This window comes from Ailuropoda melanoleuca, chromosome 4 (assembly GCF_002007445.2).
Source record: "Ailuropoda melanoleuca isolate Jingjing chromosome 4, ASM200744v2, whole genome shotgun sequence".
In the NCBI taxonomy this organism is placed as follows: Eukaryota; Metazoa; Chordata; class Mammalia; order Carnivora; family Ursidae; genus Ailuropoda; species Ailuropoda melanoleuca.
Genome location: NC_048221.1, coordinates 101,422,832 through 101,445,242, shown reverse-complemented (window position 1 = coordinate 101,445,242; position 22,411 = coordinate 101,422,832). Strand labels below are relative to the sequence as shown.

General features: G+C 37.1%; 1 protein-coding gene across 2 annotated transcripts in view; it reads right to left on the bottom strand.

The window, feature by feature from the left end:
* Positions 1–378: 378 nt before the first annotated feature.
* LOC100470940 (catenin alpha-2) overlaps positions 379–22,411 on the bottom strand; it is a 270,640-nt gene continuing 248,607 nt past the window's right edge. For both annotated transcript variants that reach the window (XM_034659447.1, XM_034659448.1), the window contains one exon: positions 379–1,863. In XM_034659447.1, coding sequence (XP_034515338.1) covers positions 1,576–1,863 — 288 coding nt within the window. In that variant the 3' untranslated portion in view covers positions 379–1,575. The remainder of the gene's footprint in view (positions 1,864–22,411) is intronic.

Sequence of the window (22,411 nt, the reverse complement as noted above, 5' to 3'; positions counted from 1 at the left end):
GTCCTCTATTGATAGATCATTCTGAGTCCAGATGAGGAGTAGAACCATATCTAAATACAATGTTGACTAGGCTTCTCTCCTTCCTCGACTCCTAGGTCACTTCTCTTTGGGACCTTTCACCTAAACTAACATAGCCTAGGGGTCCATTGACTCCTAATTCATTATCATTTGCTAAGAAACACACCTTATTTTACTAGAAGTCTTTTGGAGACATACTACATAACATGCTAACCTGTAGGGATAAATCAAATGATAGAGTTTGGGGCACACAGATGAACATTTGTGGACTTCTCCTTAAGCAATAGCTGGAAGACTACAGTCCACTTCTTCTGAGTAATGCTGAGTAACAGAGGCCTTCTTTTCACAATTTGAAGAGAAAATATTTTGAAATTAATGAGCCTCCTCCAAAATTTTTTTATTCAGTTTCTGAAAACACATTATCTTTCTTAAGTCTAGCCCAGGGCACGGCCCACTTAAGTCTAACACATGACTTCATTTTAGATTGTTGGAAAGTGAGTAAAAAAAAATGGAAAACCATGAAATAAATCAAAACCAATTTCTAGACTCCAAAGATGACCTACAGACCTATCACAAATTTTGTCCCCAATTTCTAAAAACAAAAGGTATTTTTAACCAATTTTGAAGATGCTCTAATCTTTTATTAAGTATGCATTAAAAAAAAGCATTTGTCAGATTTCCAGATTATATGTATTTATTTTGAGTTAGTGGATACAATGGCATATTAGATACCAGCACTCCGAGCTACACCTATGTATTTGCCTCTAAACCTTCACACATCATCAGTTTCCATTCTTCTATCATTCCACCACTGGGTCTCCTATTTCTAGCAAAATCAGAGTTCAGATTTTTTAAAGTAAAATATGGATCACCATATTGTGCTTCCAGTGCCCCCAGAAGGATTTTAATTGTCTCAAATAAGTGTTTATTTTCATCAAAGGGGGAAGAATTGAAAATATGAGCACTAGTAATGGCACTACTACAAGAGAAAGAATACAGATTAAAAGAAACATTTTGGCTGGACGAGTTAGTTTCTCCTTAGTAAAAAATCCACTTAATATCATGGATAGGACTTCCAAGTTAAATTGTTCAATTTGTGGGCCACACACTTCAGCGTATTGGCTAGTACATTTTTGCACTGAAACAGAAGCAATACAAGCTTTATGTTCTACCATTACACTTCCAGATTTTTCACTTATTAAGATACCTGCCAACCTAATGATTCTTGCATGCATTAGAGTTTGCTTTTGTAGAATTAAGTTTATTTTCCCCAACCCTCCCACTCCCAGAAACATTGCGATGCGAACTCTTTGCCCAATTTTATGAGAATGTTGCAAAGGACAGATCTGTGCCACCTCAGGACAGGAATTCCCTGTTCCCTCCCCAACTACTGATGGATCAGTAGTATTGATCACATCTCATCTCACATGCAAACAGACACTGCTCCCTTAATTTCCCCATGCCAGAGGCATATGAGTCGGCAGGTATGCATACAAAAATGGAATTAAAAAGAAAAGGAAAAGGGAAAAATAAGCTTTCTTATTAAAGCCTATCGTCCTAGAATGAATCCATTGCTTTGAATTCACTTAAAGCCTGTACAGGCGAAATGTGTTTCTTCTGGGAACCTCGTCTAACTCGTGTCTGGAATTCTTCAGGCTTTTCTCTCTTCACAAGGGGCTTCTTCTCTGGAGCCTTCATCTTCCAAGACACAACCGGCGAGTTGACAGCCGCCGTCCCATAGACCTTCTGGTATTTGGTTGAGGCCACATAGGATGCTTTCACCGTGAGGACAACAGCATTCATCAGGTTTTTAGCTGCCTGGATGAGTGATGTGGCACTGTCCAGCTAGAGCAGGAGGAGGAGAGAGATACAGCTGGGTTAGTTGCGGCACAGCATTCACAAGATGGTGGTGTAACTTCACAGTTCAACAGTGTTGTGCCTGTGCATGTATACAATATTGACAAAAAAGAGCAAATAATTACATGATAAACAATTTACACAGCAGTCACTCTCTTCTATCTTTAATCCCAAGGTAAAAATAAAAAAGAGAGGGTACTCTATAAGGCATAGCTTTCTAAAACTCCAATACCTCTAAAGACCAAGCTCTTTTTAGCATGTAAGAATTCCAATGTAACACAAGTTTTCCCAAGTGGAACATCTCATGTTATTACATTAGGCTGTCTGTTGAGGGTGAGAATTACTCAAATGCTTAAAAGGCATTTGGCAGGCACCGTACAATGAAAAGGTACACAGAGTTATATCTCAATTTTACAGCTCTACCAGGGAAATATAGACTATTTCTCCGTCCTGAGCTCAGGTATGTAGGAATACAGGCAGCTAAGCAGAGAAACACACCCATGGTGCACTGCCTTTTATCGAGGTGTTTATTGGACTTGAATATCTATTTATTCTCAGGTCTTGAATATACCTCTTACAAAAATAATTATATAGGCCTTGTAGGTCAGAGAGCATTCAGTGAGACCCCCATATTCACATGTTAATGAAATATTGATTTCTTACTCTGTGGCAAACATTATTTAAGAACTTTGTATTTCCCCATTTAACTCACAAGCAGCCTAGGAGGTAGCTATTATTGTCACTGCATTTTATGATGAGAGAGCTGGTGCTTTACAAAGCTTAGGTGATGAAGTCCTTAAAGACTGTATCATACTGCCACACTGTTGGGTAGGATAGCTAAAATATTGGAACAAGTCACAACTTAGGGTAGGTTTAGAAGCTCATCCTTGGGCTCTAAAGACAGGGATGTTTTTAGTTTACTTCTTTTCTGCTTTTAACCAGTTTGACAGTGTGGTATATGTTGTATATGAAACCATTCAGTATCTGTTTCAACCTGCTTCACTTCCTGGACTACAGATGCTGGAAAAGTTCAAAACTGCATTTCCCACACTCCCTTTCAGCCAGGATTCAGCAAGTGATATAGTAAAAGGGAAGAATTAACAGCTGACTGCAAATATTATTCTAGCCTCTTGGGTGCCTGAGCATAGTTTGATTATTCATCAAACTTTTTATAATATCAGCAAAGGAAATACATTCATTGCAGTTAAATGAGGAATTCAAGAATGTTTCTCATTGTTGACATTAGGCTCTAGCTGCATTAGTGAATGGGAGTTAGATATACAATCCCTGGGTGCAAGGTGATTAGCAAACTTTTTAACCAAAGACTGTGGCTGCCCTCTGTGATGTGACTTGCCCTCACTTTGTGACCAAAGCATGTTCCAAGGAGTGACTGGGGACATCAGAAGTTACATCTAAGGTCTCAGTGATGCTGTTGTTCAGGCTGGTCTCTGTTCCATATACTTCATTAGAGCTAAATAAATGTGATGCTAAATTAAAAAAAAAATATGACAAATGAGCTCTCAGTTCTCCCACCCACCATCAGAAAAGCTCATAAAGTCAGGTCATTGGGGAAAACAATGGACGATGCTTTCGATGTATGAATTCCTTGCAATACCATAAAATTGAGGCCTCACTGTTTAAAATATAGACTGAAGGCCAGTATTACATTGACCCCACAATAACACAGAAGCAAAGAGATTTGTGGATTAGAGCCATGATTCAGCTAATAGATAATTAACTGCTTTGTGAGTTAAATCAACCAAATGTATAGAGTAAGTACTTTACCACTTCTATTATACTGTACAGGGTGCACATATACCAAAATAACTGCCTAACCCATAATGTTTAATTTATAGAGCATGAATTTTGAAAGCTAGCTAAGGAAAAGCAAATTCTAGATTATTCATGTTAATAGAAGAAAAGCCAAGCATGGATTAGTGCAATGATTTTCACAGTCTGTGAACCAGCAGTATCAGTATCACCTGGGAACCTGTTAGAAATGCAATTTCATAGGCTACTCTCAAACCTTCTGAATCAAAAATTTGCAATCCAGGGGATGCTGATGCCTGCTAGAGATTGAGAACCACTGGATTAATGAAACCCAAGGACTATCTCACAGTTTATTTCATCTAAAGATTTCAGAACTTTGATCATACATGTGTTTGGTAACATCAGGGCCAGTTATTTGGCTGAATTTCACTTTTACATCTTTTCTGTTCTACTCCCAGGTAGAAGTGTAAATGATGAAAGAGATAGATAGCAAATGTTGGGACAATTGGATCAGTCATGGTTTCTTTAGAAGCTAGATACCATAGCCCGTGGCCAATCGACAGCTCCCTGTAAGTCTGGCAGGTTTCAAAAATGAGCAGTATTCATTCATAAAGTGAGTTAATTCTGTTGTATATCATGGGTAAAGAGAGGGGAGAAAGGTATCAGGGACAGTTCTGTGGATTTGCTTCTGGGCAATAGAATTAGTAGAATAAGACAAGATGCATCTACTGCATTATTAAATGGTTCTCTTGGGAGAATTGAGTGGATCCAAAGAGAAGAATTACAAGTAATTTGGAAACTTTTACCACAGATTCCATTTTCAGATAGATGGTGTCTAATTCTGCAGCAAAAATATGATAGCCTGTCTCTTCTTCAGAGCCCTTTTGCTCTCCCAGACTGATGCAGGAATCCTGTGAATAAACCTAACACATTGGTTGAGAGTGAGACAGCTCTGAAATATAAAGCCAGTGATTTCATTCAAGGCACCTGGTAAGGCAGATATGAATTTGTGGCAAGGTGTGGAGCTAGTAGGTGAGGAACCTGGCCAACTAAACCTGAACAAGTATACTACTAGACAATATGCCCAATCTAAAATTAAAAGAAATTTGACTTTTTCTTAAAACTTGAATTCCCAAAGGATAACTTTTGCCATTTCCCTATATCCAATGATTTAGGTCATTGATGCCACAATCAGAATTTCTTTTATTTAAAAATGGCTCTCCTTTATGCTTGTCCAAAATAGCACAAAGACCTGGCATGTTTCATTAAAAATTCACTCCTAAAGAAAATACACTAAAAAGACTAAGGCTACATGGCAAGAAGATCTTTTAATACAAGGTTTAGGAAAACCTATTCAATAGAATTGTATTCTGTTTTGCAATTTATACTGTAACTATGGCATTTTCAGACAAGATATGTAAATGAATACATACAAATGAATAACCAATATTAATTGAGCACTTAGGAGTTGCTTAGACATTGCCTTTGTCCTTTTAATTAAACTGCATGGCTTAAGTTCCAAAAATCCTTGAACTTAGGTAATAGAACTTGCCTCTGAAATAATGGGCAACAGTAGGGATCAAGACCTGTACTGTTTTTCTCCAGACACTACCACATGAACCACTTTTTAATCTCTGGGGCCTTGTTTTTCAGTGACTACCATCATTCAGAATGAACCTATCTCAGTGTTTAACTCTGTTTGGGTAGACACCTGTTCTTAAACTTGGTACCATTCTATACACATCACGACTAAGTTTGGTGAGAGCCACCATCTCACCTCTGACTCAGTGTCATCCATAGAGCCTGAATTCTTTGTAACTAGATCTCCTGGCCTCAGATGTGTTACTGCCCAGTGCACAGCCCTTCTCAGTCCTTCCCGGCTTGGATTTACCTTCATTGCAGCAGTGACTGGAATATGATCCCTGCAGATTTCTCTTGTACTTGTTCAGCTTCTCTGAAGCACTACACAGCTATAATGCCTGGTTGTGCCCTTATGTGGGGCTCAGCTACTTTAGTGCTCTAAACTTGTATCAGGGCTGGTGTTCCTAGCTTTATAACAACCTTAAAGTGGACTGTATTTCTGCCATTCCTCCAGCTAGCCTGTGTATGTACTGATTAAACTGGGAGTAGAAAGAGAATTGTATCTTTCCCTGCTTAAGAGCCTTTCTATTCCTATTGGACATTCCGTTCAGTCCCTATATCTAGTCGTCTAAGAGAAGTGACCCAATTTTCAGTTAATTGAAAAAAAAAAGCCTACATTTAGCAAATGCTACCATGTGCCAGTCTCTGCATTAACTCCCCAAGTTTCGTTTCTTTCATTCAGTCCACAACCATGCCTGAGGCAGGTAACACAATTATGCCCCTTTGGGACAAAGAAGGGCCATGCGGCTTGCTAAATATCACATTGCAGGTAGGTGGTGAAACCAAGACTTAAACCCAGGCAGCCTAACTCCAGAGCCCCTGGACTAACCGTTAACTTGGTGCTTTTTCCCAGAGCCATGCATGGCAGATGAAGTCACAGCCCACCAATCTATCAATTTATGCTAGACTAATTAATTCTCCCTATTTCATTCCATAGGTGTCTGCTGTCCCTAACCACAGAAATCAGGCTTCTCCTAATTCTGTCACTATTTTTTTAAAATATCAAAGTACTATTTTAAAAAGGTAGCAGATGTTTTCTCACATCTTGTTCTGTTACAATCCATGAAAAGCAAATAAGGGTGGGAAAGCTGTTTCATAGTCATTTCTATAGGATTTTTCTAGCTCTTTTTCTGCCTCTGTACTAGTCTTTTCTTCTTAATCTCATTCAAATCCTAATAGACAGATTTCTTTTTTCCTATACCATCCTTATTTTGTGTTTTGAATGGAGAGAAATATTAGAGGGTTGATGTTCCTTAATTTTGATTCTTCCAATAATTGATATTTGTGCTAATTCCTTATGTGAAAGATGAAGATTGTCATGAAAAGTGCTTAAAATGACTCTTAAAATTTACAGGATCTGAAGAATTCTGAAACCCCATGTCGTAAATTTTATGATATTTAATGAACATAGGGATTACCTTGCAAGAGGTGTTCAGTTTCAACAGAAACAGATTTTAACACAAATATAACTGCATGACTCAATCAAATTCTCAAATGAAAAGTGCACCTACATTTCTGGAAATGCTCAATTCTCATATACTATTTCAGTCTATCCATCCTTCTACTTACAGTGATTCATCCAGGTATTTCTTCAGATACTTACTATATAAATTCTGGTAAGTTGTTTAGTAGGATGTAAGGTACTAAAGAAACAGAAACAACACAGGACCTACCTTGAGTCTGGTAGGGGTAGGGTAGGAAAATAAAGCATCATGGTGGGAGTGATAGTCTAAACTCACTTTAATGGATGAAGTAGTTGGTTATTGGTGACTAAGTGGTTGAGTGATAAAAAAAGGACAAATCTGGAATTCCTAGCTAGTATAGCTGGGTATAAGTTGATGCTTTTAACCCAGATGATGGCAAGAAGAGGTGTTACAATATTGAATTTAACTCTGGACATTCTGAATTTGAGGTATCTGTGTTACATGTCTGTGAAGTTATTAAAGGGTCGATTGAAATGATGGGAATGAAAGTCTGGGGGCCAGTTTTAAGAAACCACGTGCTTTGCTTATATTGGTTTTCCCAGTTACTTCATGAACAGTGTTCTGCATACTATAGGTATCTAAGTCAATTTCTGATTTCTTCTTCCCTTCATATTCCTTATTTAGTGTTTTCACAAAGAGAATAAAAGTCTGAATGCATATTTTCTTTGGTCAAAAAGTTCAAGAGATCTACTAAAATTTTTCTCAGCATTATACTTTCAGGATCAAAATCAATATTTTAATAATCTAAGGCATAACATCATCAAGAAATATCTTAACTATTCCCTTGACAACCAAGGCTACTTTCTGTTAAGTAATTAGCAATCCTTCACCCTTGAAAATAATGGTGAACTTCCTGGGACCCCCCCAGCAATAAAACGAATGCAGTTTAGACTTAACAGCTGCATTTAAATATGCACACCATTGTCAATAGTGCAAAGTAATGTAATGAGGTGGAGGGAAACACACTGGGTTAAATATCTGGGGCAGTAAATGTCTTAGGTTGTTAGTTTGTGAGAGCCCGGTATATAATTATAGAAGAAAATTAGGGTTTCACTATGTGTTCTACATTAATCCACTTTAAGATTGCAGAGAGAGACAGAAATATGACCTGGAAAGAAATCTATTTTCAAAACTGATTTTTACTGAAAAATAATAAACCATAAATGGTAGTTCATGGAAATTCCCAGTACAAAGCTATCTGTCCTTGGATTAAAAAAAATGCAAATGGCATGGGACTACTAGCTAAACAGATTAAATTAACGAAATTTATTTCAAGGTAATTTTGATGTATAAAAACAGGAGTTTTACTTAGTTACCTCGAAAAACTTAGAAATGCCTGGGGGAGGGAACCCAGTCCCATTTGGGCGTAGGCTATTTAATTTTGTCAAGTCAGAGCTGATAGTGCTAATGATTTTGAGAATACTAAAAGGGCTCTACAAATACGGGTAGAGTCCAATTTAGTCTCTTGCAAGATCTTTTAGTGGGAATAACTTAGTCTTTCACATCTAAGAAGTATTTAAATGCTACTATTCTATACATTTTCAGGTCTGGGTTAGTGTTTTACAGGGAGGAAGGTGTAACGGGAGAACTGACAATAAGTTGAAAGTAAACACCTCAAGAAAACTGGAATCCTTCCACTGGAGCTGGTCATTTATTTATATTTAAACAGTTATCTCTCCAAAAGGAGTCACAAATTGCTTGCAGGAGGAAAAAAACAAAACAAAACCTTGCCACAAGTTAGCTTTACTGTTAATGAATGGGACATTAGAAACCCAGAGCATTGGAGCCTATTATCCACCAAGAAGAACATTTCATGTTTTAAAAATCCATGAGGCTTTGGGGGCGCCTGGGTGGCACAGCGGTTAAGCGTCTGCCTTCAGCTCAGGGCGTGATCCCGGCATTATGGGATCAAGCCCTACATCAGGCTCCTCTGCTAGGAGCCTGCTTCTTCTTCTCCCACTCCCCCTGCTTGTGTTCCCTCTCTCGCTGGCTGTCTCTATCTCTGTCGAATAAATAAATAAAAACTTTAAAAAAAAAATCCATGAGGCTTTGAAAAGATATTTGATCTCCTTAGAAACTGTGATACATTTGAAATATATGCCTACTTCTTCCATAGCCTGTATCAATAGCACTATTTAAAAGCTCTAGCAAGTCCAGGGTAATAAATAAGCAAACAAAGACATGGTGAAAAGGTTCAGCCTAACTGAATCTTTCCCTACTTTATGGATGTTTACACATTTGCAAATAAGACCATTCCTTTGCGGTAAGCCCTCATTTCAGTGTTCTAGTCCACTCATTCTTCATCAAACAACAATGTAGTGAGTAAGCAAAACTGCATTCCTTCTGGATAATAGGGCAGGAATTTGCCACTCCTCTTTATGGTGGCCCTGGCTGGCATTATTAATCAGTCACGGCACTTTGCTCCCTCAAAAGCTGCTGAGGGGCATGAAAACAGAAACATCTTTACTTCCTTTCTCCAAGAGGTCACATTTTGACAGATTCATCATCTACTGTAGCTCTACTTCTATATTTAAATTGACTTAATACCTTACGTTTCTACCGATCAGATTGCTGACAAGTATGATGCTGTGTTTACCCTTGTTCCTATAGCTGATGCCATAATAGGAGTTGTTTAATTAACGAAATCATTAAATAGAAGATGTAGCTATTAAAGGAAATTCAAAGTATTTGGGGGATTATTTTAAATCAGGTGATAAAAATTAGCTGAATATATTAACAAGTAGGATGCCTGAAGTGAAATGACCATTACAGGTATGCTGCAATTATTGTTACCCCCCCCCGAAAAAAACTGCATAAAATCTGGTACCCTTAGAACATGTAATAATCCTTCATAAATGACAGCTGAATACTGTGGGATAACTCCTGAAGATTTGGCTTAATCCCAGGGGGATTCCCATTTTATTCTGGTATCTTGAAGAGCAAATGTTTTGTATCTTTAGTGGATCCATCACAACATAAGGGAGGATAAGAGGTCTGTTATTTTTTTTCTTCAGGGCTACCTTGAGTGATGCCAGGGAGGCAGCTGGTGCTCCACCAACGCTGAAGGCCAGTTGTTAGGAAATCTGTATGTAATGGCTCAAGATTAGGTTGGCAAAGGCCTCAGCAGAAAAGCACTGCCATCTAAGAAAAAAATCTCCACAGCATTGCTGAGAAATTTACCAATTGGCTCTCAGGTAACTTTTTCAACTGGACAAATTCGTGCCTTTGTTTTTAATTCATTTGGGTAGTAGTGCTTCACAGGCAGCCAGTCCACTGATTAACTGTCTTCATTTGCATTTTTTCAATTATAGGTAAGTAAACCTTGGGGACTCCCATGAAGGCTTAATTACAGTCAACAAATTTCTGAAATAATGGCTTAGAGCCATTTTTTCTCACTATTAAAGGCAGAACAGTTTTTGCTCAACCCAAAACAAGGCATTCTTGGTAAACTTGGAATTCTGAGGAGAAGTGGGAATATCAAGGATTGTTGGCCCTTGGAAAGTTAGGAACAGACATGTGTGTTCATCTAGAACTCCCTAGCTCCTTTTTAAATACTTCAACATTTCCTGACCCAGAGGCCTTCTCTGGATTGTTCTCACATAACAACAGAACCAGAAGCAACAGTGGTACCAATGGAATTTTAGGCACCCACCATGACTGAGAGATACTCCTGGAAAAAAAAAAAGACAATCTTTACATCACATAAATATAGCATGCATTGCTTGTTGATCTTGTCATCTGTAATAATGAGCATGTCCTCACCATCCAAGGTTCACACCATATTATAACTCTTCAAAGGGCTAAAGCTCCTTTTTACTTTCCCTGTAGGAGAGCCAGCTAGCAGAAGATCTCTACTTTTGACCGATATTCCCAGTATCGTCATTACTGGGAGACAAATTTCAAACAAACCTTTGTCTAAGATTCCAAGAACACTGTCTTTTTAAAATGTATGAGTCACCAAAAGACTCCACACTATCAGAAGTGCCTAACTTTGTATGGATGTGGGATCTGCTGATACATGAGGAAGGCTACTTAACACCTTACAAAATATCTCCAAGGCTCCAGCATGCAATATGCAACCATTAAGAAAGGAGTAGACAAGAGTCAAGGACCTCAAAGTTTGGATGCAGAGGATTGTTCCTGGCAAGTGAGCATAATCAGAAGGCCCTGGATTATTATTTTCTTTCACTTCTTCACATTCAACCACTAGGAATTGTGTTACAGGGCATTCTTCATATATTGGAGAAAGGAAGCTCTTATCCAGCTCCTGACCCTCTCCTTATCAGGTGGGTGGAATGAGCTGGTTGAAGCCTCTGTTGCTACCTGAATTGTGGTGAAGAGGCTCCTCTCCCAGGAGGGTTTGTTGCCTCTTCTCAGGATCGTAGACCCTTTTTCAGTACATTCTTACATATCATGCTCTACCTCCTGCTTGCCCCCTGTCTATTTTTTCTTCCTTATAGTAAATGAAAGCTTGTGCTCTACAATTCCAACCCTGCTTGGGCTAATCACTGACTACATGATTTTGAGAGAGCTACTTAACCTAGATCTACCTCAAAATCTTAAAGTAAAAATGAAATGAGCACTTCTTAGTATTAAGTATTAAATGAGATAGTGTCCTCAAAGCTGAATGCCTGGCAAATGATAGGCCCTTAACAAATTTTAAGGTTTTATTATTACTTGACCCATGTTTCCTTAAATAACCATTTGAGTCCAAAACGGTCTTTATATTTTAGATCCTACCTCTTCCACTTTCTCCATCCCTCTTCTTACTGAAGATACCACCACTTTGACTTGCTCTCAATGTCTGTATATCGTAGTTTTTTTGTTTTTTAAATAGGCCCCATCACAGAGCAGAACATGGGGCCTGAACTCACAACCCTGAGATCAAGAGTTGAATGCTTAACTAACTGAGCTACCCAGGTACCGCAATGCCTGTATATCATAGTTTTAATGTGATAGGGACAAAGGCATGGAGAAATTCACAAGGGCAATAGAAAAGCATCAAAAGATGAGTATCTTTTCTAACACTACTGAAATCTTTGGAAGAAGGAAATTCGAGATCATGATTCACTACAAGAAAGCATGGGGATTTTACGTAGATGTATGATACCCATAATATCTATGAACATTTGGGGCTAAATTGGAGATGGAGTAACTGACACGAGAAAATAAAAATGGCCATGGTAAGAGCTAGAGGGAAGATGATCTAGTCTCTGAACGTGAGGTTTAAACCTCTAATGTGAGAGGCAGCAAAATAAATAGTATAAAATATTTTACCCAACCACTTATAGGGCCTAAATTCCGGTTCTTCATTTTAGTTAATATATTCTAAATATTCCTTACTAAAACACAAATTATGCTACCTTGAAAGTGTAACTTCTAAAATTCATTCACCTAAAAAATGGAACCCCTTCCCTAAAATCAAAACACAGGAAATAACAATCATTGGTGAAGGTGTGGAGAAAAAGTAACCATCATCCACTATGGAAAAATAGAAGTACCATATGATCCAGTAATTCCACTATTGGGTATTAATCCAAATAAGAACACCAATTTAAGAAACAAAGCAAGTGATCAAAGAAAAAAAGGCAAACAAAAAAAGAGATTCTTAGAGAACAAACTGGTGAGTGCCAGAAGGCCACTGAGTGGAAGGATGAGTGAAACAGATGAAGGGGATTGAGGCATACACTTATCGTGGGGAGTACTGAGTAACATATAGAATTGTTAATTCATTATATTGTACACCTAAAATCTAACAACACTGTTAATTATATTGAATACAAAAAAAATGGAGCCCTTTCTGGCCTAGTGAACATCCACCTCCCAATCCTGGTGCTTCATCGCCATCAAAACACAAATAATGGGGTTCCCTAGACTTGTTTTCTAAAGTTTTAAATCTCTTTTCCTACATAATGGGCTATTTTTAATCTTTAGTCCATTGGACCTAGCACCTGCCATCTCTACTTAAAATTGGCCTATCTCATCATCTAAATCCAGCAAAACTCTCACACTGTTGGATCTATACATTCTTCAGGGGTACTTTAAAGTCCCATCCAACAAGCTTCCAAGAACATGAGCAAACAAACCTACCTTTGGTTGGACTGCTCCCATTTATCAAGCAAATAAATTAGCAAAGGGCAGATTTTGAGACTAGAGCTTCTTATGAAAAAAATCTGGGATGATTAAAAGTCAAAATCTAAGGGAAGGACAGTGTAAGAGCTGTGGCCTGGAAATAGCAAGTAGTAGTACAGGTACAAAACAACACAATGGGAAACCTCACAATTGGCCCTATTTGTCAATGCTCCAAGCCTCTTTCAAAACCAATAAAGCAAGGATGGCTGATGTGTATCACACTTGCTGCCATTTCTTTATTCATTGGTACATGTAGTAGGCATGGCCAGTCAATAATTGTCCTTTGTCTTAGACATGGTCTCAGAATTCTCAAAGCATAGCCCAATTAATCACTAACAATTGATAACAGTAATCAAGATGAAACCCATTTAAAGAAAAGGGCATAATTAGAAGAAAATTTATGAAAGAAAAACATTTTATGAGTAAAAGCAAACATACACTAAAGGCAGTAGGCAAACACTCATATCCTAAATTAGTTAAGGGGACTCACAAAAACATGTAAAATGTGCATAGGGGAGTAAAAACAAAGTGTTTTTAGAAGGTGTATGAACTTTAGTGACCATCAACTCAATATAGGCTGCTATATATTTAAGATGTTATATATGAACCTCATGGTAATTAAAAACCTGTAATAAAGTCAAACAGAACACTAGAGAAAATCATCAATTACAAGGAAAGTAATAGAGAACTACAAAAACAGCCAAAAAACAATGAACAAAATGGCAATCAGTACATGACTATCAATAATTCTTCAAATGTAAACGATCTAAATTCTCCAATCAAAAGACATAAGGTGATGGAATACATCAAAAAAAAGCACGCACCTATATACTGCCTAGAGATAACTGGCTGCAGAGATAACTGACTGCAGACCTAAAGACACACACAAAATGTAAAGAATGGATGGAAAAAGATACTCCATGCAAATGGAACAACAAAACCCAGGGTAGCAATATTTATCAGACAAAATAGACTAAAACAGGAGATGAAGAGGGCAATCCATAATGATAAAGGGTCAATCCACCAAGGGAATATAACAAACATCTATGCACCCAACATTGGAACACCTAAATACATAAGGCAGATATTAACAGACGTAAATAATAATAACTGCAGTGGATGTAAACATTCTAGTTACATCAATGGATAGATCATCCAGGAAGAAAATCAATAAGGAAGAGTGTCTTTGAATGACACACCACACTAGTTTAATTCTACAGATATGTACAGAACATCCATCCAAAAATAATACACATCGTTCTCAAGTACACATGGAACACTCTCCAGGATATTTCACATATTATTCCCCAAAACAAGTATCAATAAATTCAAGAAGACTGAAGTCCTATCCTGCATCTTTTCCAACCTCAATGGTTTGAAACTGGAAATCAATTACAAGAAAAAATTGAAAAAACGGAAATGTGGAGGCTAAACAACATGGTACTAACAACCAACATATTGACAAATTTATTAAATATTTAAGAAAAAATAGATGGAGAAAAATGAAAACAGGCCAGAGTCATTGGGACACAGCAAAAGCAGTTCAAAGAGGAAATTTATAGCAATGCAGGACTACCTTGAGGAACAAGAGCAATCTCATATAATCTGATCTTATACCTACAGGAACTAGAAAAAGAACAAAGCCCAAACTTAGTAGAAGGAAGGAAATAAGGGTGACTGGGTGGCTCAGTCAGTTTAGCATCTAAGGACCTTCTGCTCAGGTCATGATCCCGGGATCGAGCCCCACAGCAGGCTCCCTGCTCAGTGGGGATTCTGCTTCTCCCTCTTCCTTTGCTGCTCTCTTTTCTTGTGCCCCCTCTCTCTCAAATATATATATATTTAAAAAAAGGAATAAAGGATATAAGAAAGATCAGAGCAGAAATAAATGAAATAGAGACCAAAAAAACAAAAGATCAATGGAATTAAGAGCTAGTTCTTTGAAAAGATAAAGTTGATAAACATTTAGACAGTCTCATCCAGCAAAAAAAGAGAGACCCAAATAAGATCAGAAATGAAAGAGAAGTACCAACCAACACCACAGAAATACAAATGATTATAAAATACTACAAAAAAATTATATGCCAACAAATTGGACAGCACAGAAGAAATGGATAAATTCCTAGATACATATAATCTTCCAAAATTGAGCCAGGAGGAAAGAGATAATCTGAACAGTAATAAAATTGGATTGGCAATCAAAAAATTCCTATTAAGCAAAAGTCCAGGAACAGATGGATTTACAGATGAATTCTACCAAAAGTTTAAGGTATTATTACATATTCCAAAAAGACAGAAGAGGAAGGAAAGCTTCCAAACTCATTCTACAAGGTCAGCATTTCCTGATACCAAAACCAAACAAAGACACAACAAAACAACAAAAAAAAAACTACAGGATGATGACCATAGATGCAAAAATCCTCAATAAAATGTTAGTAAACTGCATTTAATAATGCATTAAAAAGATCATTCACCACCATCAAATTGGATTTATGCTAGAGAAGCAAGGATGGTTTAATATTCACAGATCAATGAGCCTGATAACACATCAACACAGTAAAAAATAAAAATGAGGGGCGCCTGGGTGGCACAGTCGTTAAGCGCCTGCCTTCAGCTCAGGGCATGATCCCGGTGCTCTGGGATCCACNTAAAAAATAAAAATGAGGGGCGCCTGGGTGGCACAGTCGTTAAGCGCCTGCCTTCAGCTCAGGGCATGATCCTGGTGCTCTGGGATCCACCCCCACAACAGGCTCCTCCGCTAGGAGCCTGCTTCTTCCTCTCCCACTTCCCCTGCTTGTGTTCCCTCTCTCGCTGGCTGTCTCTCTGTGTCAAATAAATAAATAAAATCTTAAAAAATAAAATAAATAAAAAATAGAATTGAAATTGTCTCAATAAAATGCAGAAAAAGCACTTGACAAAATTCAACATCCACTCATGATAAAAGCTCTCAAAAGGTGGGTTTAGTGGGAACATACTTGAGCATAATAAATAACATATATCACAAACTCACACCTAACATCATACTCAATGGTGAAAAACCGAGAGCTTTTCATCTGCAATCAGGAACATAACAAGATGTCCACTCTTGCCACTTTTATTCAGCATAATACTGGAAGTCCTAGCCACAACTATCAGATAAGTAATTTTAAAAAAAGGCATCCAAATTGGCAAGGAAGAAGTAAAACTGTCACTGTTTACAGACGTGATGGCATTATATGTAGAAAACACTAAAGATTTCACCATAAAAACTATTAGAATAAATGATTTCAGTAAAGTCACAGGATACAAAAGTCGTAGAGAAATCTGTTGCATTTCTATACACTAATAAAGAGAAGAGAATTAAGAAAACAGTTGCATTTATAATTATGCCAAAAGGAATAAAATAACTAGAAATAAACCTAACCAAGGGGTGAAAGACCTGTACGCTGAAAACTATAAAACACGGTGAAAGAAATTGAAGATGACACATACAAATGCAAGGCTGTATCATGCTCATGCATCAGAAGAATATTGTTAAAATGTCCCTACTACCCAAAATGTTCATACTACCCAAGGCAATCTACAGATTCAATGTAATACTTACCAAAATATGAACAGCATTTTCACAGAACTAGAATAAATAATTTTAAAATTTGTGTGGAATCACGAAAGACCCTGAACAGCCAAAGCAGTCTTGAGAAAGAAGAACAAAACTAGAGGTATCAAAATCCCAGACTTCAAGGATTGCTACAAAGCTTTAGGAATCAAAACAGTATGATACTGACACAAAAATAGACACGCAGATCAATGGAAAAGAATAGAGAGTCCAGAAATAAACCCACACTTATATGGTCAATTAATGACTAAGGAGACAAGAATATATTAGGAAATATATTGGGGAATATATTGGGGAAAAGATGATCTCCTCAATAAATGGTACTGGGAAAACTGGACAGATACATACAAAAAGAATGTAACTGGACCACTTTCTTATGCCATACAGAAAAATAAACTCAAAATGGATTAAGGGACTAAATGTGAGTCATGAAACCATAAAAATCATAGAAATATAGGTGGTAATCTCTTTGACATCGCCTTAGCAACATTTTTCTAGATAGGTCTCTTCAGGCAAAAGAAACAAAAGCAAAACTAAACTATTGAGACTACACCAAAATAGAAAACTTTTGCACAGCAAAAGAAACCATCAAAAAAAAAAAAAAGGTAACTTACTGAATGAGAGAATTTGCAAATATAGATTTTCAATATTAACCCCTTATCAGATATATTAAAGAACTTATACAACTCCACACCAAAAAAACAAACAAACAAACATTGATTTAAAAATGGGCAGAGGACCTAAACAGACATTTTTCCACAGAAGACATACAGATGGCCAACAGATATGAAAAGATGNAAAAAAAAAAAAGGTAACTTACTGAATGAGAGAATTTGCAAATATAGATTTTCAATATTAACCCCTTATCAGATATATTAAAGAACTTATACAACTCCACACCAAAAAAACAAACAAACAAACATTGATTTAAAAATGGGCAGAGGACCTAAACAGACATTTTTCTACAGAAGACATACAGATGGCCAACAGATATGAAAAGATGTTCAATGTCACTTATCAGGGAAATGCAAATCAAAACCACAATGAGATATTAGCTTATGCATGTCAAAATAGCTCAAATCAAAGAGACAAGAAATAACAAGTATTANAAATGGGCAGAGGACCTAAACAGACATTTTTCCACAGAAGACATACAGATGGCCAACAGATATGAAAAGATGTTCAATGTCACTTATCAGGGAAATGCAAATCAAAACCACAATGAAATATTAGCTTATGCATGTCAAAATAGCTCAAATCAAAGAGACAAGAAATAACAAGTATTATAATGCAAGGATGTTGGAGAAAAGGGAAACTTCATGCACTATTGATAGAAATGTAAATCAGTGCAGCCAATATGGAAAACAGCATGGAGGTTCCTCAAAAAATAAAAAATAGAAATATGATTTGATATTTCTACTACAGGGCATTTATCCCCCCTAAAAAAATGCCCCCAAAACACTAATTCATATGTTTATCACAGCATTATTTAAAACAGACCTAAGATATGGAAGCAACCAGAGTGTCCATGGATTAATGGATTAAGATGATATATATACATACAATGGAATATTAGTCATAACAGTGGGTGAGATTTTGCCATTTGCAACAACATCCACAGAGCTAGAGAGCATTAGGTGAAGTGAAATTAGATGGAGGACAAATACGATATGACTTCACTTACAAATGAATACATTAAAAAAAGTAGGCGCAGACCCATAAANATTAGTCATAACAGTGGGTGAGATTTTGCCATTTGCAACAACATCCACAGAGCTAGAGAGCATTAGGTGAAGTGAAATTAGATTTTGCCATTTGCAACAACATCCACAGAGCTAGAGAGCATTAGGTGAAGTGAAATTAGATACGACTTCACTTACAAATGAATACATTAAAAAAAGTAGGAGCAGACCCATAAGTACAGAGAAAAATCTGGTATTTTCCAGAGGGGCATAGTTAGGAGGAAGGATGGGTGAAATGGATGAAGGGGGGTGGGAGGTACAGGCTTCTAGTTATGGAATGAATAAGTCATTGGGATGAATGGTACAGCATAGGGAATATAGTCAATGATATGATAATACCATTTTTGTATGGTGACAGATGGTGGCTATACTTGTAATAAGCATAGTGTAACAGAGTTGTCCAATCACTATGTTGTACCCCTGAAACTAATGTAACAGTACACATCAATTATTCATCAATTGAAATAAATAAATCAATTTTTAAAAAACAGATTAAACACACTTACCATACCAACTATGGGCCTTCTAAACCACGCCCTCCCATAAAAGGCTGTGTTTTAAGAACAGTATATTAATATCACTTCTCTTTCATTATCATAATTTCTCCTCACATAATTCATAAAGGATGATAAATATAATGCAGAAAACTGTTAGACACATATGTAACTGGATAAAATAATTCACTATACTAACCTAAAATTAAGTCTCCTTTCATTAGAGAAATGAGAATTACAAAAAGAAGAAATGGATATCATTATTCAAGGGCTCATAAAAGGTCTTCAGTATAATGCATAGTAAAACCAGTAATTTTAATTAAACTAGTTTTAAATTTGAGCAGTTATTCCCTGGCTTTTTATAATTGAATACATTTTTCTGCCTACTCTGAAGCATTTTTTGAGCAGACATAGAGCAATACCCTCCAAATCTTTTTCTTTCTTCCTGGTCACTTATTTTCCCATTGTGAGATGTAAACTCACTACAATTTTATCACATATTCAAATAATTTCCAATTAGTTGTAACCATTAAATCTTTAACTTTCACCTAGATACCACTTCGGGTTCTTGCAAGAGTTGTTACTTTCACAAAGATGATTCCTGACATTTAGAGAATGATCTAAGCTGATCTGCAGTTTTCTTATTGACTTTTCCCAACATTCCGAGATAGCAAGGGCTCTATGATTAACTCCACCTCTCCCTAAAACCTGCTCCTCCTATAGTCATTGGCAACACAGTTTTTCCACCTGTTGAGGTTAAAAACCCAGAATCTTATGTTACATATCTTATTCTCTTAGATCTAGCCTCCAATCTGCCATCATATCTTGGCAATAGCATTTTTGAAATCTATCCATTATTTGACCTCACCTACTCTACTGTTACCACAAGGCCCAGCCATCAGGATCTCTTGCTGGATTGTTGCAGTATCTTCCTTTAACTAANCCTCACCTACTCTACTGTTACCACAAGGCCCAGCCATCAGGATCTCTTGCTGGATTGTTGCAGTATCTTCCTCTAACTAACTTCCTTTCTTCTCATTCCCTTCACTTCTTTGGTCTAGTGTGTGTGTGTGTGCGTGTGTGTGTGCGTGCGTGCACGCACGCACACACGCGCAGTTTGCCAACATATAGTAGCACATCATTAGTTTTTGTTGTAGTGTTCAACGATTCACTAGCTGAGTATAACACCCAGGGCTCATCATAACACGTGCTGCTTTGGTCTATTCTTAAACAGAAGCCAGAATGATCCTATTAAATGAACTCAAATAATGTCCCTTTTCTTCTCAACACTGTCCTGCAGTCCCCCATTTCAATACGGGTAGAATCCACAGCTAGTAAAGTGATCTTCAAGGTCATATAATCCGATCCCCAATTGTTCTGATTTTTCCTTTGTTCACTCCACTCCTAAATACTGATCCCTTGCCTGTTGCTTAGACAGACCAGTCATGCTCACACTTGATATTGTCTCTGCCTAAATGCTCTTCCCACAGACACTATAAGGCTTGGCCCCTCATCTCCATCAGATCTTTGATGAAATACCTACATCTTACTGAAAACTTTCCTTTTCAAATTGCATCTCCATTCCCACCCTATTCTCTTACTTTGCTATTTTTTCCCTGTTTTATTATTTTTTCATATAGTCATCACCATCTAACAAATATTTTCTTCTGGGTTTGCTATCCCCCACCCCATGCTACATCCCAAACACCTGCAATTGTGTCTGGCAAATGGGTATTCCCTAAATATTCGCTAAATATTATTGAATAATTGCAACTTTACAGATGAGGAAATAAGAGATGACAAAGCTTGTCGTAAGACAAACTAGGGCATAGTGTCTCTTAGAGCACACCCAACTCTCCATACCTTCCACTTATTCATTCTTCCATGGAAGAGTACCCAAATAATGATATTGGCAGGAGAGTGGAATTTAGGGACACAATAGACAAAATAAACCTTAGCTAAACTGCTACACAAATCTTAAGACCTCTTCCTCTTACTGTGCTTCACTGGTACAATCAGGATCATCCTTTGCTCAGAAAACATCCACAATCTAATTCTTTGTGTTTATTGCTTTCTGTGTGTAAAGTACTGAGTTTTCATTAAAGATCATCTCCCTCATTAATAGTACCAGCATCTGTGAGGCATGACTTGTGTTTGGTACATATAATCCTGGTGTCTTAATACATAATCTCTAAGCCACAAAAAAATGTGAATGTATATGGTACATACCACCATCCATTATGTATGAGGGAAAAAATACAGAAAATTTTTTTTGTGAGCTTGGGTTCACAAAATTCATATCTGATAGAAATGGGCTTCAGTCCATGTGACATATAACATCCAGTCTTCTTTGACCAGGTGAATCTACCATAGTGTATTTTGCTCTGAACTCTGTTCCTGGCTATTGGTGACATCATAGGGCTAAGCATGAGTTATGATGTGTTCTAATTATTTTCAAGTGTGAGTCATGTGACCAAGCAGTAATGAGGTGAATTTCCCTAAGCCAAAAAGGGGGAAAAAAATCACACTAACTTCTAATCTTGCAATTATGATTCACATGAGATATGAACTAGGCAAGAAGCAGGGACATCATCCACTTACTCATTTTCTTGCCAGCTTCTAAAGTCATCTACATGTTCAAAGAAAACTTGATTAAATACAACCTATAATTCTCCTTTCCCCTAGCCACCATATATACCACTTACTATTTATTCACAGAATATGAAAAGACTTTATTCAAAAGTTCTACAACTTAGCTTTTTACTTCACCATATAATGAATACTGTGATATGATGTCAGTCTGACTGATACAAATTTTAAGAACCTAATATGTGTTAGTTGCTACCATCATCTACACCATCTGACACATACTATTTCCTGTTATCTCCTGTTCAACAACTAGTTCAACTACTAGAAGCAGCAACATCTTACATTGCAAAAAGCACAAGACTACCCATCAGAGAAACTGGCTCCAACCTTGCCTGTGCCAACCACTGACTGTCAAAGTTTTGGACACTACAGTAACCTCTCTGAGCCTCTATTTCTTCAGCTATAGAGATATAATACACTTTCACCAGTCATTGAGGTCCAAGTGAGAAAAGAAACTTACAACACTTTTTTAAATTTTAAAAAATGTCAGTATAAAGTATTACTAATAACACGATACCTTTTGGGAATCCTTTTAGAGTATTTATCATAAGTTATTGGATCACCTGGGTAACTTAAGCCTAAGGAACTCTGCACAGGTAAAAGTATTTTAATAAATGCCCATGGTAGTGTGAGAGCATCATAAGCCCAAGGGAGACAAGAACAAAGTACTTCCAAAAGGAGGTAAGCTTTCTTCTTCCACCTGACAGTGGACATTGCTAGGGATAAAGCATGGCTGGGGCAGTCTAGTTAAAATTCCACTTTCCCCATTTGTGGTGAATGGTCAGGGAATAGGATTCTCAAAAGAAATATAACACAGGGACCTTCTGTTTGGGATCCAAAAACTGGCTGTGGAATGCAGTCCAAAAAGATATACAGATTAGCCAAAAAATAAAGGTAAACTATTCCTGCAATAGGACAGCTAACTCATTCCTAGAGCCATCCTTAGTGATTCCAGCTCAATTTTGGTTACATTCCTTGCTAGCATCATATAGTTAGTTACTTATTTGCTACTTTGTCTTCAAAAGCTTTGTA